Source organism: Microtus ochrogaster, chromosome 19, assembly GCF_000317375.1.
Source record: "Microtus ochrogaster isolate Prairie Vole_2 chromosome 19, MicOch1.0, whole genome shotgun sequence".
Lineage (NCBI taxonomy): Eukaryota > Metazoa > Chordata > Mammalia > Rodentia > Cricetidae > Microtus > Microtus ochrogaster.
The window spans coordinates 22344231-22364342 of NC_022021.1; the positions used below are offsets into that span (position 1 = coordinate 22344231).

General features: G+C 39.1%; 1 protein-coding gene across 3 annotated transcripts in view; it reads right to left on the reverse strand.

Annotated features, from left to right (window-relative positions):
• Mctp1 (multiple C2 and transmembrane domain containing 1) overlaps positions 1-20112 on the reverse strand; it is a 585759-nt gene that overhangs the window by 186995 nt on the left and 378652 nt on the right. For all 3 annotated transcript variants that reach the window (XM_026783760.1, XM_026783759.1, XM_026783758.1), the window contains 2 exons: positions 13108-13278; positions 10022-10152 (listed from right to left, as the gene is read on the reverse strand). In XM_026783760.1, the coding sequence (XP_026639561.1) occupies positions 10022-10152; positions 13108-13278 (302 nt within the window). The remainder of the gene's footprint in view (positions 1-10021; positions 10153-13107; positions 13279-20112) is intronic.

Genomic DNA, 20112 nt, shown 5'->3' on the forward strand with positions numbered 1-20112 from the left:
CAGGTGTGAGAGTTAGCTGAGAAGAGGCTAGATATAATGGGCCAAGCAGTGTTTAAGTGAATACAATTTGTGTGTTGTTATTTCAGGTAAAGCTAGCCTGTGGCTGGAGCTGGGTGGCAGAATGCAACCTGCAGCTCCCTCAACAGACAGCCTTGACCTACACCTGCTAAGTAGCCTGTCCCTGATACACAGAAAACTGTGAACAAATTGGCAGCATATTATGTTGTGTTGTGTGCCAGGGCTCCCCCTTCTTCATCTCATATCTTACTTTATAGAAATATACCTTACAGTAAAACAGCAACATGCAATTTTTGCTTCTGAGTTTGTTTCTAGAGAACCCAGGCTAAGGTGAAAGGTGTTGACACAGTTTATCCACACTCCCAGTCTGGGATGTTCAAAACTTGACTTCCCTTTCCCTGAGAAATATACCCAGCAACCCGACAAGACCCTCACTAAGCCATTATCAGCCTGTGTGTGTCTTTTCTGTGCCATATCTTGTGACTCCAGGCTGCCCCTAACTCTCACCAGCTCCTGGGGGTTTGGATGAGACCTCCTCCCTGCCTGAGACCATAGTTTCCCTCTCCTTACTTGGCTAGCTTCTACTAATCCTTACTGGAAAACTTTGCAGTTGTTTCTCTTCATGTCCTGAAACGTCTGTAGGGAGGGGTGATATCCTGTCCTTTATAGCACCTAGACTCTATCTAGGGCTTTACAAAGAAATGTCACCTCAGAGAGGCCAAAGAGTCACCTGTGGGGACAAGGTTTCATCATGGCAAGGCCAGTGCTCATTCCTATACATCGGTACTATCTACCCAGAAAGTGATCCACATCCTCTCTGCCTCCGTCCCTCCATCCCTCTGTCCCTCCCTCCCTCCCTGCCTCCCTCCCTCCTTTCTCCTTTCTTCTTCCCCCTGCCACCCTCCCTCTCTTTCCTTTTTCCTTCCTTCCTTTTTTCTTTCTTCCATTATCCCCTCCTCCCTCCTTCCTTCGGTCCCTCCCTCCATCCCTCCCTCCATTCCTCCTTCCTTCTTTTCTTCCCCCTTTCTGTCTTTCTTTCTTCATCTCTTTTTATCTTTCTGTTTGATTTATTTATAGCACTCATGTCACTCGCTCATTCACTGACTCACACATGTGTCCGACACTACCCAATCTCTAGGTGTCACCTATTTTAAATCTAAGTTTTCCTGTCTTTTTTTCTTGAATACCGAATGTCCACCAACTTGGTATTAATGTGTAGAAGGTTATTTGATTTCAGAGTACATATATGTTCAAAGGTTCACAATGCTGAACTGAAAGACTCATTTGCATTATGATATTAAGCAAATCATTTAAGCTTTTTTGTGTTTCATATTTATTTTATTTTGAGATGTGGTTCTATACATAGTTCTGGCTGGCCTGGAACTTGTTATGTAAACAAGGCTGGCTCAAACTCACAGATATCTACCTGCCTTTGCCTCCCAAGTGAGTGCAGGGGTTAAAGGTGAGCACCATCACTTTCAGCTCAGCTTTCCTTACTCACCAAATAAAAACTTAAGAGAGAAACAGCCTCTCTTAGCTGGAGCTGAAAGAGCAAGAAAATCAAAGATGCTTTAAAAAGTTACAGTGATCCCGAATTTCCTGAGGAACCGCCACACTGCTTTCCAAAGTGGTTGCACGAGTTTGCATTCCCACCAGCAATGGATGAGTGTACCCCTTTCTCCACACCCTCTCCAGCAAAGGCTATCATTGGTGTTTTTCATTTTAGCCATTCTGACAGGTGTGAGATGGTATCTTAAAGTTGTCTTGATTTGCATTTCCCTGATCGCTAAGGAAGTTGAGCATGACCTTAAGTGTCTTTTGGCCATTTGAACTTCTTCTGTTGAGAATTCTCTGTTCAGCTCAGTGCCCCATTTTATAATTGGGTTGATTAGCCTTTTACGGTCTAGTTTCTTGAGTTCTTTATATATTTTGGAGATCAGACCTTTGTCAGTCAAGAGAGGCCCTATCATACAACAAAAGTATATGCTCAACTATGTTGATAGCAGCATTGTTTGTAATAGACTGAACCTGGAAACAACCTAGATGCCCTTCAATGGAAGAATGGATGAAGAAAGTATGGAATATATACATATTAGAGTATTACTCAGCAATAAAAAACAAGGAATTCTTGAAGTTTGCGTACAAATGGATGGAAATAGAAAACACTATCCTGAGTGAGGTAAGCCAGACCCAAAAAGAGGAACATGGGATGTACTCACTCATATTTGGTTTCTAGCCATAAATAAAGGACAGTGAGCTTATAATTCACGATCCTAGAGAAGCTAAATTAGAAGGTGAATCCAAAGACAAACATATAGGCATCCTCCTGAATATTAACCTTCATCAGGCGATGAAAGGAGACAGAGACCCACATTGGAGCACCGGACAGAAATCTCAAGGTCCAAATTAGGAGCAGAAGGAGGGGGAGCACGAGCAAGGAACTCAGGACCGCGAGGGGTACACCCACACACTGAGACAATGGGGATGATCTTTCGGGAATTCACCAAGACCAGCTAGCCTGGGTCTGAAAAAGCATGGGATAAAACCGGACTTACATAGCAGACAATGAGGACTACTGAGAACTCAAGAACAATGGCAATGGGTTTTTGATCCTACTGCACATACTGACTTTGGGGGAGCCTAGGCAGTTTGGATGCTCACGTTACTAGACCTGGATGGAGGTGGGCGGTCCTTGGACTTCCCACAGGTCAGGGAACCCTGATTGCTTTTCAAGCTGATGAGGGAGAGGGACTTGATCGGGGGAGGGGGAGGGAAATGGGAGGCGGTGGCGGGGAGGAGGCAGAAATCCTTAATAAATAAATAAATTTAAAAAAAAAGTTACAGTGATCTCTGGTTACATCGCCACTTCACTTTAGTTTGAACTGTGAACTACACATACATCAATCAATCAATTACTATAATAGTCAAAACAGAATTAACACTGAAGGGGATTTCAGAGACATTTTGCTGTGTTCCAAAAAATGAAAAAAAATTGAAGTTCAGAGATCAGAAAGTTTGAATCATGTTTCCTAACTTCTATATCAGAACTCAAATATATAACATATAATATATATGTTTGGATTTCTTAGCCATATGAAAGAAAAATCATGCATATTAAATGCTGTTTTACCTGAGAACTGAAGGAGAAACTGATCCCCCTCACTTTTATCCCCCACTCCTTGCCTCGGTTGCTCTTTATTGATGGTGGTCAGTGTTTCTTCAAGGATAAAATAACCTAGTTGTATACTAGTGTTTCTTCCAGGATAAAACAAGCTTGCTGTGTTGGAATGAGGCTCCAGCGGTACAAGAAGTAGGCATGGAGCTCTGGGTATACACACTGACCCACACCAATTGTGTAACAGGAAGACATTGAAGGCACCAAGCAATCAGCAGTGATGCTAGTGTGTACTGAACTCCAGGTCCTACAGGCCTTAGCAAGTGGATTCAAGAACTATATAATCTAGTTTTAGCTAAGTTAATTCTCACCGAATCCACAATTAGCTTAAAAATACCCTTGTTAAATATCTGTGAATTGAAGATAATGCTGATTGAACATGCACAAGAGAGCATCTATGTTAAAAATCTGGAGGAAACTTTCGCTCCTACTTATGGGCTGTGTCAGACACACTGAGTAATAAGTCACTGGTGGTATAATCAGACCTACCAAGAATCCAGCCAAAACAATCCAAATTATCAAGCATAACATTTTCAACAGGAGTTTATATAAATTTTTTTAACAATGAATTTCAAAATGTTGTTTATACCCTGAAATACTAGCTAAAGGTATATTGAAGCCATCACGATTAGCAAGATATTTTAAAATAAATGCTGCCTGTAGTTCTAAGGAAATATCCTATTCCTCAAATTTTCAGTTAGGAAATCAGCAAAAATATCATAACAATAAAAATCTCATTAGTTTACAAATCTTTGTGCTCGGCAGTTAATAGTACATGTGGGTTTGCTTTCTTATGTATGTAGGACATACATAAGAAGGTCGTTGTAATTTTGGTGTTGAAAATAAATGCCCCAAATCAGAATCACAGAGTTGGCTATGCAAATGCACTGATCTTAAGCTTTTAAGAGTCAAAGCCAAAGGCTGGATTCCTCCTTTCCCATGCTAAACCTGGGCATGCATGTTCACCTCCATGCTACACCTAAACATGTGTGTTCACCTCCATCTTAAGCCTGAATATGTATGTTCACCTCTATCTTAACCCTGAACATGGATGTTCACCTCCATGCTAACCCTGAACATGGGTGTTCACCTCCATGCTAACCCTGAACATGAATGTTCACCTCCATGCTAACCCTGAACATGGATGTTCACCTCCATGCTAATCCTGAGCATATGTGTTCACTTCCTATTCTATTCTCATTCTTTCCAGGGTTGTTCCATGCTATAGAATTGGGAAACATGTTCTTTGCCTAGAACTAGCTAGTTTATAGTAAGTTTCCTTACATCATTTATAAAACTCTTCTTAAACCTTCTACTCAGGCCTACATTGGCAACACTTTGCTATTCTAGACATTACCAACACTAAGTCCCTGAGAACATACAATGAATAACATCACTAGCAATTCACCAAACTAAAATACATATATCCCCAAGTCAATGCCACTTTAAAGGTAAAGGACATTTTGCATCTTAATAAATTATACCATAAATCTTGCCATATTGCATTACAGAGAACTCCAACTGAATGAAGTTGCATGCTACACGATTTACTTATCCTGTACGATCACAGAGGCAACTTGCTTTCCAACTATTTCCTCAGCTGTCAGCAACCAATTTGTCCGGATTACTGCTCTACATAAAAGTGTTACAAGCATGGGGATTTATTAGCTGACTATCGCAAAGGTGGCAATCTTTTTTGCCTGCCAAAATGCTGCTGATCAGAAAGTTAAATAATGTAGATTAACATTATTTCACCTTGCTTGAAATCTGTAGTTCAACAACAGGCACATTACATATAATGTACATATAAGCTTGCTGTTCAAGCTTGCAGTATGGTGCACATCATCTAAATTGGTTCACTGATTATTTTACTGAGGAGTTAAAGGCTTCCAGAAAACAAGCTGAATGCAGACTGTGGTGAGCCGAGGTGAGTCAGGGTACTTGGATTTGTGCCCTAGATCAGCCACTCCTCTTGTGCAATCACCAAGCAGCCTCTTAACCAACTTTGGCTTCGTTCTTCGTATCCACAGAATTGATACAGTATACATGTTCCTTCTCTGCCTCCTCACGCTGAGTTGTATATAAAGATGCTTACAAGCTTGGAAAAAGTCATTCTCATTGCTAATCTATGTCCCTGGTGAATAAATTTTTATGTAAATTAAACAACAATAAGTGTAAACTCCCATATACCGAGATGGTGAAAACTCTGAACACAGTATTAGAAGACGCATACTACAAGAAATGAAGCCATAGAGTTATATGCAATATACTAGTCTAGAACTAGCCAATAGTTAATGTCATAGTGAATGGGTCATGCTAGAAGATACCTCTGCAGAATATGTACACGCTAACTTTTGAGGCTTAATGCAACCATAGTACTGAATGTTCCAGCCAGAATAATAGGGGAAAGAAAAACATGGAAGCAAACTGTCACTATTTATATGTAATGTGACCTTATTTATTGAATATCCCAAAGATCTAAAGCCTCACCAAAACCTATTAGAGGCAATTAAATGTTTTTTCCAAAATGTAGGATCCAAAAATCAATAGAAAATGTCAGTACTATTACTGTCCATCAATAGCAAATTAACTGAAAACTATAAGGACAAGAAACCAAATTTTCAATAGCTATAAAAGTAAAATACTTGAGGATAAAAGTATTTAGAATAAAAGCCTGGGAAGGTAGGTTCATAGATTGGAATAATCTATATTGTTAAAATTTCCGTGCTCCTCAAAATGACCTCCAGGTGCATGTAGTTTCTATCAGGGAATGAATAATATTCCACAAAGAGAACATTTTCCACAAAGAGAATGTTTGTTGCATTCTTAAGCAAACAAACAGCTGAACTCATTCTACTACCTGACTTCCTAATGTATCCCAGAGCTAATAAAGACATGTAGACAAATGGAGAGGAGTTCAGAGCCTAGAGGTAAAGCAAGGTATGCACAACCTAGGATGCTCAGCAAATGTGCCTGATACGCAGATCAGAGCACAGGCAGATTCTTCAAGGAATAGTCTTAGAAAAGCTGGATGTCCACATGCAGAAACCAGACCATGATCTCTCCCAGATGCACAACCCAATTCAAGATAGATGAAAAACTTTAATTAAAGACACACAACCATTAATCTATTGGAGAAAAAAATACATAAACACTTCAGACTCTTTACTTTTATATTTAGTAGTGTTGTTCATGGATTCCATGAAGTGGACACAACATTAATGTCCATTGACTGATGGATAAAGAGATATAATACATAGTCACAGTAGAATGTTATTTGTTCATAGAATAACAAAATTTGGATACTAGAACTTTCCAAAAAGTAAATAAGCTTAGAATCTATCATTTATAGTATACAGATAAAACAGGAGGCCATTATACCTAGTGAAATAACCCATGCATAGAAAAGTAATAAGTGCCATGATCTAACTGACACCAAATCTTAAAAGGCCGACTTTAAGAAAGTTTTAAGTAGATCAGTGTGTCAGAAGTCTCAGGAGGGCCGAGAGATGGGGGCAATGCTGACTGATCAGGATAAGAATCGTGGTGGCTGCACTACATCCGTGAGGCTTTAGGTACAATACTGTGTCTGCATTTATAACCTACATGAAAGGGTTGTGTTTCCACCAGCCATAATAAATGCCTGAGGATTTAGCCATGTTTACCTTGATTTAAACAATACATGATATATATGTTGAAGCATCACATGACACCCTAAAATATGTACAGTTTTATATGTCAATTAAAATGTTGTGGCGAGAGAAGCTTGATAATGTATAGGGTAGTTTTTTCCTAAATATATTAGTTTAGCATTTGAATATAAGCACTGTTCAGACATATTCTAACTCATTAGTTTTTCTCTTTTGTATAGTATCTGTACATTTCCCACAATTATACCTTAAGTTCGTGCCTTCCACCAAGCCATGGTCATATTGACAATATATTAATTCTTCATTTAAAGAATGAATAATCATACTTTTCAGGATTAAATCAAGCTTCAAGTGTTTGCGTTCAAATTGAAGAACATTTATTGAGCATATGTGCCACATACTCTCTGAAGATGCTGCAGTAAACAGACATTCAAATATCCCTCCTCTCATGGAATTTTCATTGTAGTACAGTGGAGGGGATGTTCAATGCAGATACACAGTATGCCAAATAGTGGCTATGTCTATAAAATATCGCAGAGTAGGAGAAAGGGAATATTAAGAAAGCAGGGTTTTCTCAGACCTGTGAAAGTATAAAAGCAAGACAGGCAAGTGACTTAAGGAAAGGTGCCACAGAAGGGGAATGTCTGGTGTGCTTGGGGAGCAGCAGTGTGTCCATAACGGCCGGAGGGCAGAGGAGGAAGAATGCCAGCCTTTCAGACAGGGCTTTGGATCACATCACACAGAGGCTGTTGGCCACAGTAAGGACTTTGCTTCTACCCAGACCATATATGGGAAATAAGTGAAGGGTTTTGAGTAGAGGAGTTAAATTATTTTATTTGTGTCTTAAATCTTTTTTTCTTCGAGACTGGACAGATGGTTCAATAAATAAAGGTCCTTGCTGTGCACATGGGGACTTAGTACAATCCCTGGAATGCATGTGAAGATGGAAGGAGAGAACAGATTTCACAGTGTTGCCCTTTGACCTTGACATGTGTGCTGTGGCACATTCATAAATAAATACCTATCACATACGTATTAAATAAATGCTCCTTACAACCCACAATTAGTGAAGTTGCTGGAGTCCCCACCACTCTCTGAGCCTTGACAAACAACTAAGAACAGCAAGAAGAGTCAAGTTAAAAAAAAGATCCAGAAGTCGAGGAGCAAAAAAACGGGGGTCAGGATGAAGGGGGCGATCGAACAACGATGTTCCTGTGTCATCAAGCTGAGAACAGACCATCAGATGAAGAGACAGGTGGGAGGAAGTGGCTGCTGCCATGGTGAAGGTTCCTCCCTCTCACAGCTGATCTACTGGTGTGTGTAGGTTCCTCTCTCACACAACTGATCTACTAGTGTGTGTAGGTTCCTTAAGAAGACAGTCTCCTGGAAGACCTTCATGTTTAGTTTGTTCACGATAAAAACAAGGCTGACTATCAATTAAAGAAACGAATGTTAGCATTGGACAATTGCCTTCCTCCATTCTCACTCAGACTCAGGAAGTCAGGATTCTACCCCCAGCTATCCACTGCAGGTCTCCAATCGGGCCGCATAGCCTCACCTGCAACAGAGCAGGAACTGGCTGATGGCTTCCTCCACTTGGCTCCCAAGGTACCACATCTCCTCCTGCCCTGTGCTCTACAGTGCACATCTACGCCCTGCTGTCTCTTCACACAGTAGTTCCAGAGCGAATGCTTCAGACCTGAAACCTGGGCTCCTTCCCTGCCCTTGCTCCCTCTGTGAGTTGACCCCTTTGTGTGTTTCCTGCACCACTCAGGATTGACGGTTGCCAATGTGCTAGTCATTCTTATAACTTCCCTTTCAACCCATCTCATACACAACGGAGGACTTCACTGCTGGAATAAATAACATGGTTCTTCACTTCAGACAGTCCGTAGTGAAGCTTCAGCCTCCCGATCCCCGAAAGCTGGATTTTCCCTTGTCTTTTGCTAACACTTAAACTATCAGAGCCTCCTTTCTATACTTTCTTTCTTTCTTTCTCACTTTTGTCAAACACACCAGCAATTCACTCTTCATCAAGGCTGCAGCCCAGTCAAATGCACAGCCACTGTGGACTGACCCTGAGACTGGCAGATATACACCATGACTTAAGCTACCAAGAAGAACAAACTGACTTCCAGAAAACTCTGATAATAGTATTTTTCTGAGAGGCAAAGTGCAAACAAGGCCCCTGTTTTCCAAAGGTTTGATACAGTGCAATTTGTAGTCCACAGTGGTGTTTCCCCAACTTTGTTTGCAAACCAGATACTATAGTTAACTGAAACAGCATTGTCTCCTGTTCCACACGCATGTGCTGAAAGCTACGGCTTAAATAGGTGTGTCAGAATTGTTAAAACAAAACAAAACTGAGGGCCTAAAATGTCAGTTTAGATTCCTCTTTTTACTTTTAGACTGAAATTTCCTTTATGCTGGGAATGTGTGAGTTCTCTTTGGATTGTAAATTCCATGATTACATTGAAAGGAGATTTTTTAAAAAATAATAAACTTCTCTATGCACCGTGCTTTTTCTATGCTGGTAAGTTCTCACACATTTTGATACAATGAACATATGTAACTGCCAAAAATATAAAAATAGACTTTTTAATCAGATACAGTCCCTATCATTCAAGTAGTTGATCTAAATAACCTTAACTTTGTAGAGAAATGTCATTCAAGCCTTAGAACACAGTTTGCTGCATTATCAAATTAACACGATCTGCCTCACTGTCTTCTCCCTTTTTTAAAATTCTGGAAGTCTTTCCTGATGTATTAACTCCTAAGAGGTTATAAGGATTCTGTAGAGATGTAGGACATACCACATCTGATCACTCTGAGAACGAGCATTATCACAGACCACTTCCTACCCTTGAGAGCATCCTTTCTTCTCCGAGTGTCCCATATCAGGTTAAAGTACCCTTTTTCGACTCCCATAACTTTTAGGCACAATTATTCTGACATCTGGAAACAAATTGCTGGATCCAAATTGGAACAGCCTGTCCATCCACTAGGCAAAGCTGCCACCTACTGGTCATTTTTTGAATCTACAGTTGTCAGTGCTGACTGGAGCTGTTATGATGGAAGGTTTCCTTCTTTAAAACTGTTGACAGCCAGTGATAAAGTTTAGATTGTTTCAACAAAAGCTTGTCATCTCTACGGTCAATAAAACACCAATTGCACAAACCTTCCGATGAAATCATCCCTTTTGCCAGCATCTCTGTCCCAGGCGGTGATGTCGATGATCCCCCCTCTTTCCTCATAGAGATGGAAATCAAACTGTTCCCTCCACTGAGGATTCAAAGTTTTGGGCATAATCTGAAAAGGCAAAAATTATTTTAGTTTCAATAGCAATATTTAAAAACAACTTGAGACATTATGCATAAAATCGTGTGAAGGGTAGTAGTTCCACCGAATTGTCCGGGGTGTACATGTATATTAATTAGTCTCTGTTGAGAATAGACTCATGGATGTGTTCAGAGAAATCAGAAAATCAGAAGTAAGCCCTTACACTCTCTTATTATCTATCTTAAATGCATAAAAGGCAGCCTGTCAGCGCAACAACAGATTGAGGTACTAACATTTATTCTATCACAGTTACTGATTGAAGAACGAACACATAGTCAGTTATCTTGTAATAAGAGAAGATGAGAATTCCCAGAGTTCCTGTTTTCTCTCTTTGTGCACATAAATGTTTAAAATTCATGAAAACAGACAATGAACTATGTGGAAGTGGAAGGAATAAGCAAGCATATTTGGGGTGTCTTAGTTGACTCCGTCTTCAGCATTTAGCATTTAGTGGCATTCCACTTCCCATACATGGAAACTGCACATGTATGTGATATTCATGTTGTATAAACAATAAGGAGGTCAAGGCTGCAATTTTGTAATTTTAAATATGCAGGGAATAAACCCAATAAATCAATAAACGAAGTTGCCAATATTAATGTGCTATAAAAATTCCACTTAGCATTTGCCTGGACTACACTCAGATTTGTTTCTCTTGTCATCCATTTTAAAGCAGGTAGGTATGCAGTGGCCTTTTCTCTTCTTCATGTATGACAGACGGGTCCTTAGATGCAAAGAATTTGAAAGCAATGATGTATGTAATGTGTAAAGGTAATGCAAATGAATCACAACTTTAAAGTTCATAATCTGATATTAATCTGCAATAGATCATGAACAGAAAGATCAAAAGAGACACCTGTCCATAGTGGGGTTCATATTTTATGTCTAAAGAGCAGAACTATAAAACTAAGCCAAATAGAACATGCAAATCGTGTTAACTGAGAGAATACAGAAGTGGTCATAGATACCTATTTTTTTTTAAATAGTAGCTGTTTTAAATTTGTTCTTAAGCCCCTGGCGAAAAATATAAATATTACTAGATGGAGCCTATGATAATTCAAATTTCCTCTTCATGAATGATGAACTCCTATGGCATTTTGGAATATAGTTCTTTTGTTTTGTTTTGTTTTTTTCAAGACAGGGTTTCTCTGTAGCTTTGGAGCTTGTCCTGTAACCAGCTCTTGTAGACCAGGCTGACACTGTACTCAGAGATTCACCTGCCTGTGCCTTCTGAGTGTTGGGATTAAAGGTGTGGACCACAACTGCCCGGCTATAGTTCATCTTTTTTATCAGGTCATAAACAGACTAACCTTTTAGCCTTTTATATTCAGATTGTCTTTCTCATATAACTTTCTTCCACCTAAAATTTATGTTTAAATCTTCCATGTGGGCCTCCATAAGATCACCAAATAGCATGCCAGCAATAAACTGCCTATTAATACATCAGTTTTGTGATATTTTGAAGACCTTAAGTACTAATGAAGACTTTCTGGACTAGAAGGGAACTAGATAAGGTTTTGACCCCAAATCCACAAAAGTAAGTACATAAAAGAAAAGGAATTTTCACAAAAATGGCATGTGATTGTCATGTAATTCAGGATGGATGGGAAGTACTCATCCCAAGGTGTCTATGAATGCCAGCTGTTAAAACCTAGAAGTGGATGGATATAACAAGATGTAGCTTCAATTCGTAGGTACGTGCCATTACCATTAGTTTAATAAATGGCATGCTATTGGCTATTGATATTACTTACTATATTACCACTAAAAATTGTTGCTCTACAACTATTACTGATGCCACTAACCTTCTTCCTTTTGCTTTTAGCATTTACTGGGAACTTGCCATCACAGCAGTATTTTAAGCCCTTTGTATGTCTACTGTACATTCATTTAATCTCTTTAATAACTTGCTTAGGTAGACATCATTGTAGTTCTATTTCTGCCGAAGGGGAAATTGACACACAACATCATTAAGTAACTTGTGCCATTGCTATGACACATAGCAACAACAGAGGTTTGACTCTTTGTTTCTTAAATACATCTTAAAATTTCTGCATATGACATGGCCATTGCAATCATGAACACTAACAGTTGTTGCTGTCTGCATGGGGCCTGATGAAAGAAAAGAAAGGAGAAAAAGCAAGTGAGGTAGGAAGGAAGGGAGGGAGGGAGAGAAAGGAAGGGAGAAAAGAATGAAAGAAGGGAAGGAGAGAAAGAGAAAGGAAGGGAGAAAGTAAGGTAGGAAGGAACGAACAAATGAAAGGAGGAAGAGAGGAACATGCTGGGGGGTCAGTTTGAGGAAGAAAATGGCTGGCAGAAGTGAAAGGGGAGGAAGAAGAGACATGAATGTAATTGTAATACATTTTATTTTGGTTTTTCGAGACAGGCTTTGGAGCCTGTCCTGTAGCTCTTATAGACCCAGGCTGGCCTCGAATTCACAGAGATCCACCTGCCTCTTGTAATACATTTTATTGGAGTATGACATAAAACTCAAAAGCTATATGATTAAATAAAATTGCATAAATAATTTTTAAAACACCTTTGGTGTTGTATTGGTCAAAATCGGATTGTATAACATGACCCAGAGTAATCTGAAAGAATTTCATTGCCTGCAAAATAATGTCTGTATCACAGATGCTGGACGTGCTGGTGCTGGGCAATGCCCTGAGCATTTCCGGGTGGGGATATTGTTGCTCTTTCCTCTTAAATCTCACAAATGTGCAGCGAGCTAGTTCCTGGGTAATGGCTGAAGGCAGTGGGACAGAAGAGCAGAGTGGCTCTCTCAAAGCCACCTAGGGCACAGACCAACATTCTATTCCACAACCCTCATTTCAAAGGGGCGCAATGGTCACAGCTCCTAAAGCCTGGCTGCTAACCACTCAGGACCTGCCCACCAGTGGCAGGAGCGCAGATGGAGAGATGTACCTTGCTCTTGTACTTCTGATGCCCCAGTCGGAACTTCACATAGGGGTCACTCAACCCATTGGAATCCATTGCTTTGAGGTCTCGACCCTCGATGAGGGTGATGCTAACAATTCCTCTCCACAGGTGTGACTTCCTGTGCTGGTCTGACAGACGCAAGCTTTGGGTCTGAAACTTTGGCAAAGAAAAAGTAAGTTAGCTTATTGTGTAATAAAATCCAAGCTCTCAGTTGGCCTTGCTCTTTTTCCTGCATAGTTTTTCAAAGAATAGAAGTTAGTCAACTATTGTTTAAAAAATTATAATTTATGGAGTATTATGTATTAATTATAAAATTATTAATAGATTATGGAATTATCTCATGATGTATTTGTTATGTTCAAGGAATACTCAAGCCCTACAGCTTGTAGGCTCCTAAAATTAAAAGATATAGATGTGCCTGTTTCAAAATATGCCTAAAATAACTGTCAGAGACCACAACTATACTTCTCTATTTAATTTTTAAGTTTTAAGAGCAGTTTTTCTATATTAAAATATTTTTTCAGATGGTTTTAGCATGTTAGACTTAGAAATTTTTAAATCTGTCTTACTATCTTAGGGGATAAGTGACTTCTAGAGCTATTTAAGAGACCAGAGAATACAAAAACTAAACAGTGTGTTTACTGACATCTTGCTTTTGCCTGAAACTTGTGTCATGAATATTTGCAATTATTTTTAAGTTAAAATGTGATTTACATTAGAATGTTTTTAGAGTTTTCCCTCATTCTGGTGTATGAATAGTCTAATAATCTCTAAGATGCTCAATTCTAAACCACAATATTCAATCCAGTGAACAAAATCGAAATTGTTTTAAACTAGTGAATTTACTAAAATACCATATGATTTTTAAAAACTGAATGACACTTAAACTAGAGAAAGAGCAATAACAGCAAACACGCTCCATCGGAATTCAGTATCGTGAAGCGCTAGTGAATCCCCATTTCTGTTGATAAGTGTGTTTGACCCACTTACAGTCAGTCATAACAAGAAGAAGTTCAGTTCTCTGCACATAAACTAAAAGTTGGCCATATTTGATGCCAAATCCCTTCTACATCAGCCTCATGAAATTGACTGCCCTGTCCGCTCGTGCTCCCATTTTGACCCCTTCGTTTCTCCACACCATAGTAATGCCAAGGCTAGTTGTGCATGTGCTCATCTAAAGTTATGTATTTCCAGGTACTTTTATCAGGAAAACAGAAACTGTGTGCTTCAAAAGGCAGTAGTCATGGTGTTGGCAATATTTCCCTGGAAATCTTTCTAAACAACGCTATCTGGAGGCGCTTGTCAACAGCAGATTTTGGACACTGATGCTGCCTTATTAACATCATCATACACCTCACCTGTGAGCCTCAAGAGCCGCATTCCAATGAGTCCTGAAAGACAAAGTCTTGGAAAGTATTCGCAAGCCCTGCCTACTGCATGAGGATGCTTTGCTTCCTTCTGTGCCACACAATGGGTTTCTACACTGGATTTTGTTTGAACGAAGTATTTCTCAAAGCAACTGTTTAGAATTCATCATACAAATAATTACTAAGGATTGGCCTTGGTTTGTTTTAGGGTTCACTGCCAGGCCAGTTGATTACTTTTGGTGGTGTTGGGGATTTAACCTGGGACCTCTGACCTACCCTGTCATGAGATTCTGCTTGGTTGCTTGCTTGATTGAACAATTGATGGCGAGATTGTTTCTAACAGCAGCACCTAGGGAGGGTTCTAGACTTTGGCTACAAAAGCACTGTTGAGAAATCTGATAGTTAAAGGAAGAAAACGAATGTTACACCAAGAATAAAGCAATTTTGTTATTAAATAACATGGCTTAATAGCTGCCAATTTTTATGAAGCTTCAAAATTTAAAAGTGTGTGTATGCTGCACATGGTAGCATTTGGCTTCAACTAAAACTCTGTGTAGAAAGCACGGCCTGAGCTCCTGTGTACTGAGGGGTAATTGAGGCACAGCGTTGAGCTACTAAATGGGGAAGGTGTGACTAGAGCCCTGAATTTCTGGATTTTAATCTTAGTGTCTTCCCAAAATGAGTGTTAGGTCAGACACTGTCTTGCAGCTTAAAAATAGCGATGGTTTAAAAGAACACAAAATCCAGTTCAGTTCATTGTCAATAAAGAGGTTCAGGAAATCAGATCATGGGCTTTATCATGTGAGTGCACACGTGTTCATGATGGACAGTGTACTTCAGTATGCTTTCTTCTACGTACTCCCCAGAAGCAGGCGAAGTCCCAGTCACAGCCAAGGTTTACAGGCACCATCTTGGCACATCACCAACTTACATTGCTGAGAAGATTTCTTGCACTGAGGGACACCTGTTCTTTTTCTTCCTATTATATCTTCCTCTTTTTTTTCACATAAGAACACAAATAAATGAGGAAGGAAAAGCATGCTTTCAACGGAGGATCTACCAAATGCCTTCTTTACAAAGAAATGTTATCTTAGAACTGAGAAGGCTTTGTTAAGCAATACAGGAATCAGAAGACGAAGATGAACAAACCGAAAAACAGTTAACCCTGTGGGAATCAAGGTGACCTCTGTTTCAGGATAACAAGAACACAAAGAGTTCTGAAGAGGGACTGACTAGAGAATTTTAAGGGATTATTTTTTGTCTTGAAAAACTGTTGCTCAAAACATTCATTCATATGCACACTGGCCCTCATGTTCTAACACTATTAATTTATATAATTATGAATATTTTTTAGTACTCACTCTGGCATGGATATTACTTATGCTTCTTAAAGTATTTAGTAGTGCTTTTAAATATACTGATCAAAAGTATATTCTTACTCTGAATATTTGGACAATTTAGAGAGACATCTATGCCTATTGAACAATTATGAAAATTTTATTTGTTACTTCCCTTTATTAATATTTTCCACATAGAGTGACTCTAAACAACACACATATATATTGATGTGCTAATAATCATTAACCAAAACTACTTATTGGGAAAATACAGGAAGGCGTAATGAACAGATCCATGGTTGTCCTTCACGGGTTACATCTAGCAGTTGGCTATTTAAAGTATTGCTGTCAGATAAGTACTTGTTAAATCAGAATTATATTTGGCAGAGAAAGTAAAGACAAGGAAAGATTAAGGAGATGATGTAACTCAGCTTGAAAGCCAACAGTCACAAGTGATGAAGGAAATAATCCCTTAAATTTTAAGGAATAAGATCTCAAATTTTAGCAGGAAGATTGTTGAAAATCTTGGGCCTGATCCTAATTCAGTCTTGGGTTTGAAGAACTGAGTCTTTGTTACAAGCACTTTGTGTGATTATCCTACCTATGAGTATTTGAAGACTACTCACATTAGAAACATCCATCCTGTTTTAGGACTAATCTAGAGTATCAACGTGTCAGGTAACACTGCACATGTCCAGGCCAGAAGCAATAATACGTAGTTTTAGCAAGATTTTAGGACCAAATACTAGGCACTTTAAAGAGAATGTTAGTTTGTTTTTATTAATTTTTTGTGAAAAAATCCATAATATGAAATCTATTCATGTGCCTAAAACATTCAGCTAGGAAGTGGCTTTCAGAACTGCCATCAGCATCAGAAGACAGAGTTCATTTAAGACAGGACAAGCCAATGGAATAATTGGTGGAATTTCTTTGTGTGTCTTGGCCATGAGGACTCTGAAGCTCTCTCTGCTGAAGCCCAGGAGGGAGAGCAGGCTGCACTCATCTGAATGGGATGAATGGTTGGAGGACTAACATTCTTGTTTTGAACAGCATGTAACATTAATTCTAAAAAAGTCACTTTGAGAAATGTCCTCATAGTGCAGCGAAGGTGAGCACCAATGCAGTGTCCTGTCCAACTTCTACTTTGTTTTCAGTAGGGTAACATTGCCTAGCAAGAATTATAGGGTGATGGATCCTGCTTAATGGTATTAGTGTTTTGTTAATAGATCCATCAGAAAGAATTTTTTTCCCAAAAATCTGATGTCATTATTTTATTTTGGAGATATTTTTTCCAGTATGAAACAGAAACAGGCTCAAGAAAAAAAATGTTACAAGGACAACAATAATTTATTGTGTTCATTTCCATAGCATCAGTGAATCTTATAAAAATTTTAAAAATATCTAAACTAACAGAGATCTGCTCCACTTATTTTGTGCCTTTGCCATCCACAAGAGCAACCAAAAGAAACAAAAATGTTGCAGAAATTACTCCCCTCCTGAGACCACAGGCAAGCAGTGGGAGGCAGGGCAAGAGATGGCTGAACAAGGAACTCTGCAGGGAAATTACCATGGCGGGGCAGTAAGGTTATGCTTAAGATTTAGCCAGTTGCCAGGAAGAGTCTCTGAGCGCAGTGTATGAGGAAGGAGAGCATTGACCCTAGGCATATCACCCTGAGGGGAACTGAACGGGATGGGCTGAAGCCTGAGTTAGCTCTCATCAAAAGACAAGCTTAGCGAACTTTACCAGAGCAGTTTTGTTCACGACAGGCATCTTGCCAAGACTGATAGTTTAATTTGAAATGCTTATCGGTTACCCACACTCCCTCTATAAATATAGAATTATGACACAAAGAGATTGATTGTTACAGGATTTCAAATAGTTTCGGCTTTCATATAGATGGAACATACTCTGCTCATAGGTTATTGAGAATGGTTAGTTAGAGCCTTAAAGGAATCAAGCCAGCCGGTACTTACTTAAGTACGTTATGCAGTAAAGCAGACGCACAGTTTGTATAAACATTGTCCTCTAATATGTACCAGCAAAGTATACTCTGCCATATAGATTGTAGACGTCTATATTCTCACTGTAGTTAATAACAGTTACTAGTCACATTCCATAAAATACCAAATAGTGTCAGGATATACCCCCTCAGTCTATATTCAGATTTTAAAAACTAAAAGCAAAACCAATCTGTGTAGATGTAGCATATGACTGAGGAAACACAGTCCAGTCTTCTCTCTGCTATGTACAAGTGACCCTTGGGTTTTGTTACTCTGATTGTGTTACCTGTGCAAATCCTAATTCTTCCAAATGAGACCCAGATCCTGCAAGACTGAAGAGAAAGGCATGGCTCGTGGGCTTCAATGAGCCATGTACAGAAACAGCTCTGTTCTGTATTCTCAGCACAGAGGTGAGACATGCTTATCTGCGCAGGCCACAGCCAGGAAAAGATAATGCTAGCCTAAGATGATTGCTTTGTGCTGCAGAAACTAGGCAGGGGAGCAAGTAGCAACTCAATCAAGACACGACATGCTCTATCCTTTCCTTTCCTACAGAGTTTATTCCAGGGATTTGCAGCCGGATGATGGGGTCCAACGATTGCTTGCAGAAAGTGCCTGGTGCATTGTGTGGCCTGGTGCGAAGTATCTTCCTGCTAATAGAACAAATCCTTCTCTTGAAGATGATTCACAGCCACTGAGGGCCTCAGAGAAACTCCTGGATTTTATCCTTAATTTTTCTCTCACTGCTTCTTGATTCAATTTATGCTGCCAGGAAGTTCATTATATTCAAGGTGTTTTAACTATTCACTCTAAGTTTGTGGCCAAGTAGATCTCAAACCTTTATTGTTATGTTTAATGTACATCCCAATTAAAAACTATTATATATATTTTAGCCATATCCAAATATTAAAACATCTACATGTATTTACCAATGATGCAGGAAAGAAAAATAATAGTCCTTGATTTGACTTACAAGATTTTCCTTTAAAACCTTAAATGGAAATTTATAAATATTCCAAGAGTCTTTTTATATCTGAAATGGAAATGATCTGTGACCTTTTCTGGGGGAGTATATAGTATATACTTGAGTTGTTCACGATGTAAGTGCTGGAGTACAGGGTCCCACTCTTGTTTTACGTGGTTGATAACGCCTCTTCCCCTTTGTGACAGTCTTCCACACTTCTACTTGACCTGACCATGAGGCACGTCCTGATGTCATCCTGACTGTTCTGCTTTTTCTACACACTCTTCTTCGCCTGTCATAAATATTTCCTCAATGTTTATGTCTGTCTTGGCATATCCCCGTTCTTTCCATTAAAACATATTTAATCCACTACAATGCTTTTGGAATATGGTTTCTGCAGTTAATTCTCTTCTCAGAATCTTAATGCCTGTTCAGTGAAAATCACTGGAGAGAAATAGAAGCGTGTAAACTGTGTGGAAGAGATGAAGAAGTAGAAGCATGCTAACTGTGTGGAAGAGATATTCAAAATGACCCTTATTTCGTGGGAAGCTAAACATCTATAATAAAATCTGACCCAATTAGCGTACTCTGATTTGAACTCCTATAATGTTTATTGTTTTCAGGAGAAACACGGTGATTGCTATATCCACTGTGTAATGCTCCGTCCTGAGATACGTTGTCCTGATGAATTCTAATATTATGCCTTTGGGTAACAAGAATACCTCTGTGTCACTTACATCTTTTATTTTCATTATTTTGCTTTTAAGAAAAGTAAGCTATAAACAGGACTGACATTCCTGCTGTGCAGACTCTCCCTGGATTTAGATTTGCTCAATGTGACTAACTAGTCAATCTGAGACACACATGCTGACCCTTCCAACAGAAATGATGCTGCTTTCCTCACAAAACACATGAGCACTCATTTTCTCTTTTACTAATCTCATTTAAAATTATGTGTGTGCATACATGTATACGTGTGCATGTGTGTGCATATGAGTACAGTCTCTGTGAAGGAGAGAAGAGCGGTTTAGTCATCTGGATATTTTATTACTGGTGTTTGTGAGCTATGGAACTTGGGCACTGGGAACTAATCATGGATTCTCTATAAAGGAACATATATTCTTAACTACTGAGCCATCTCTTTAGTTGTTATTTAATTAAATTTTTAAAATAATTTTTACTTTTTGAGATAATAAAAAGCTAGACAATTTTCCCCTTCCTTTACCATCCCTCATACCCTCCCATGTACCTCCATTCTCCCTCACACTCATGGCCTCTTTTTCTTTAATTGATGCTGTGTGTGTGTGTGTGTGTGTGTGTG